At 50.4% G+C, this 835-nt stretch overlaps 1 protein-coding gene across 1 annotated transcript in view; it reads right to left on the bottom strand.

Moving 5' to 3' along the window:
• LOC109477692 overlaps positions 1-746 on the bottom strand; it is a 4,282-nt gene extending 3,536 nt beyond the window's left edge. Inside the window, exon 1 of the mRNA XM_019779038.1 lies at positions 135-746. Coding sequence (XP_019634597.1) covers positions 135-567 — 433 coding nt within the window. The 5' untranslated portion in view covers positions 568-746. The remainder of the gene's footprint in view (positions 1-134) is intronic.
• Between the last annotated feature and the right edge of the window lie 89 nt (positions 747-835).

The following is an 835-nucleotide window of genomic DNA, read 5'->3' as shown; positions in this document are numbered from 1 at the left end:
GGAGGGTAGGCCGGGATTGCGCAATAAACCCATACAGCCAGCTAAGAATTCTTCCATCTCGAGCTCGTCATACTTCTTCGTTTCCGCTGAATGAAAACTATGGACGAAAGATTCGGGAGATAGGATTGCCTTACCTTTCTCTGGCTTCTTGCCCGCGCCGACAAGATCCCCATACTTTGTGGATACGAGGCTCTGAAGCGCGGCATCTTCGCGGAGCTGGGCTAACGTAATGTCTGTGTGCCCGAAATCCACATGTTTGCGTTCGTCGTCTTGAGTTTCGTCCGTCTTGCTCCCGTCCTTGGCCGGAGGAAGTGGCGAGGTTGTAGAGGTGTCTGTGGCCAATTCCTTCTCTAGCGCATCCACTTCCCGCTGAAGCTTCTTCAACTCTAGGCGCTGGGTAAGCTCTGCCTTGCGCTGTTGTAGCTCGGCCATGGCGCCTTGCATGCCTTGACCCACAGCGCCGTTGTCTTCCAGAATCCCCGTGCAAACCTTGCCAGCAACGCCCGATTTGTGCAGGGCGACGTCCAAGTGGCATCCTGGACACTTCTTCGAACGTTTGGGAGCCATATCTTCCGAAAAATTGTCGGATTTGAACGAGAATTTTTGAAGGATTTTTTCGAGGATTTGCTAGAGTGACTGCACTAAGCACGCTATTAGAACGGAAACCGAATGCGACCTCAGGTCGGAGGTCAGAAGTCATTTCCGTGCAGTCAATTAACTGATTTGGTTCTGCGCCCCAAATACTGACTATTAAAAAAATAGCCATTATAGGACTGTGTTTCGTAGCTGCGTGCATTCTACTGAATAATGCATTTGTAGAAAAAATCTGTTGCCG

Source organism: Branchiostoma belcheri, unplaced genomic scaffold (genome assembly GCF_001625305.1).
Source record: "Branchiostoma belcheri isolate BF01 breed outbred unplaced genomic scaffold, Haploidv18h27 scaffold407, whole genome shotgun sequence".
NCBI lineage: Eukaryota > Metazoa > Chordata > Leptocardii > Amphioxiformes > Branchiostomatidae > Branchiostoma > Branchiostoma belcheri.
This window is presented reverse-complemented; position numbering and strand designations above follow the sequence as displayed.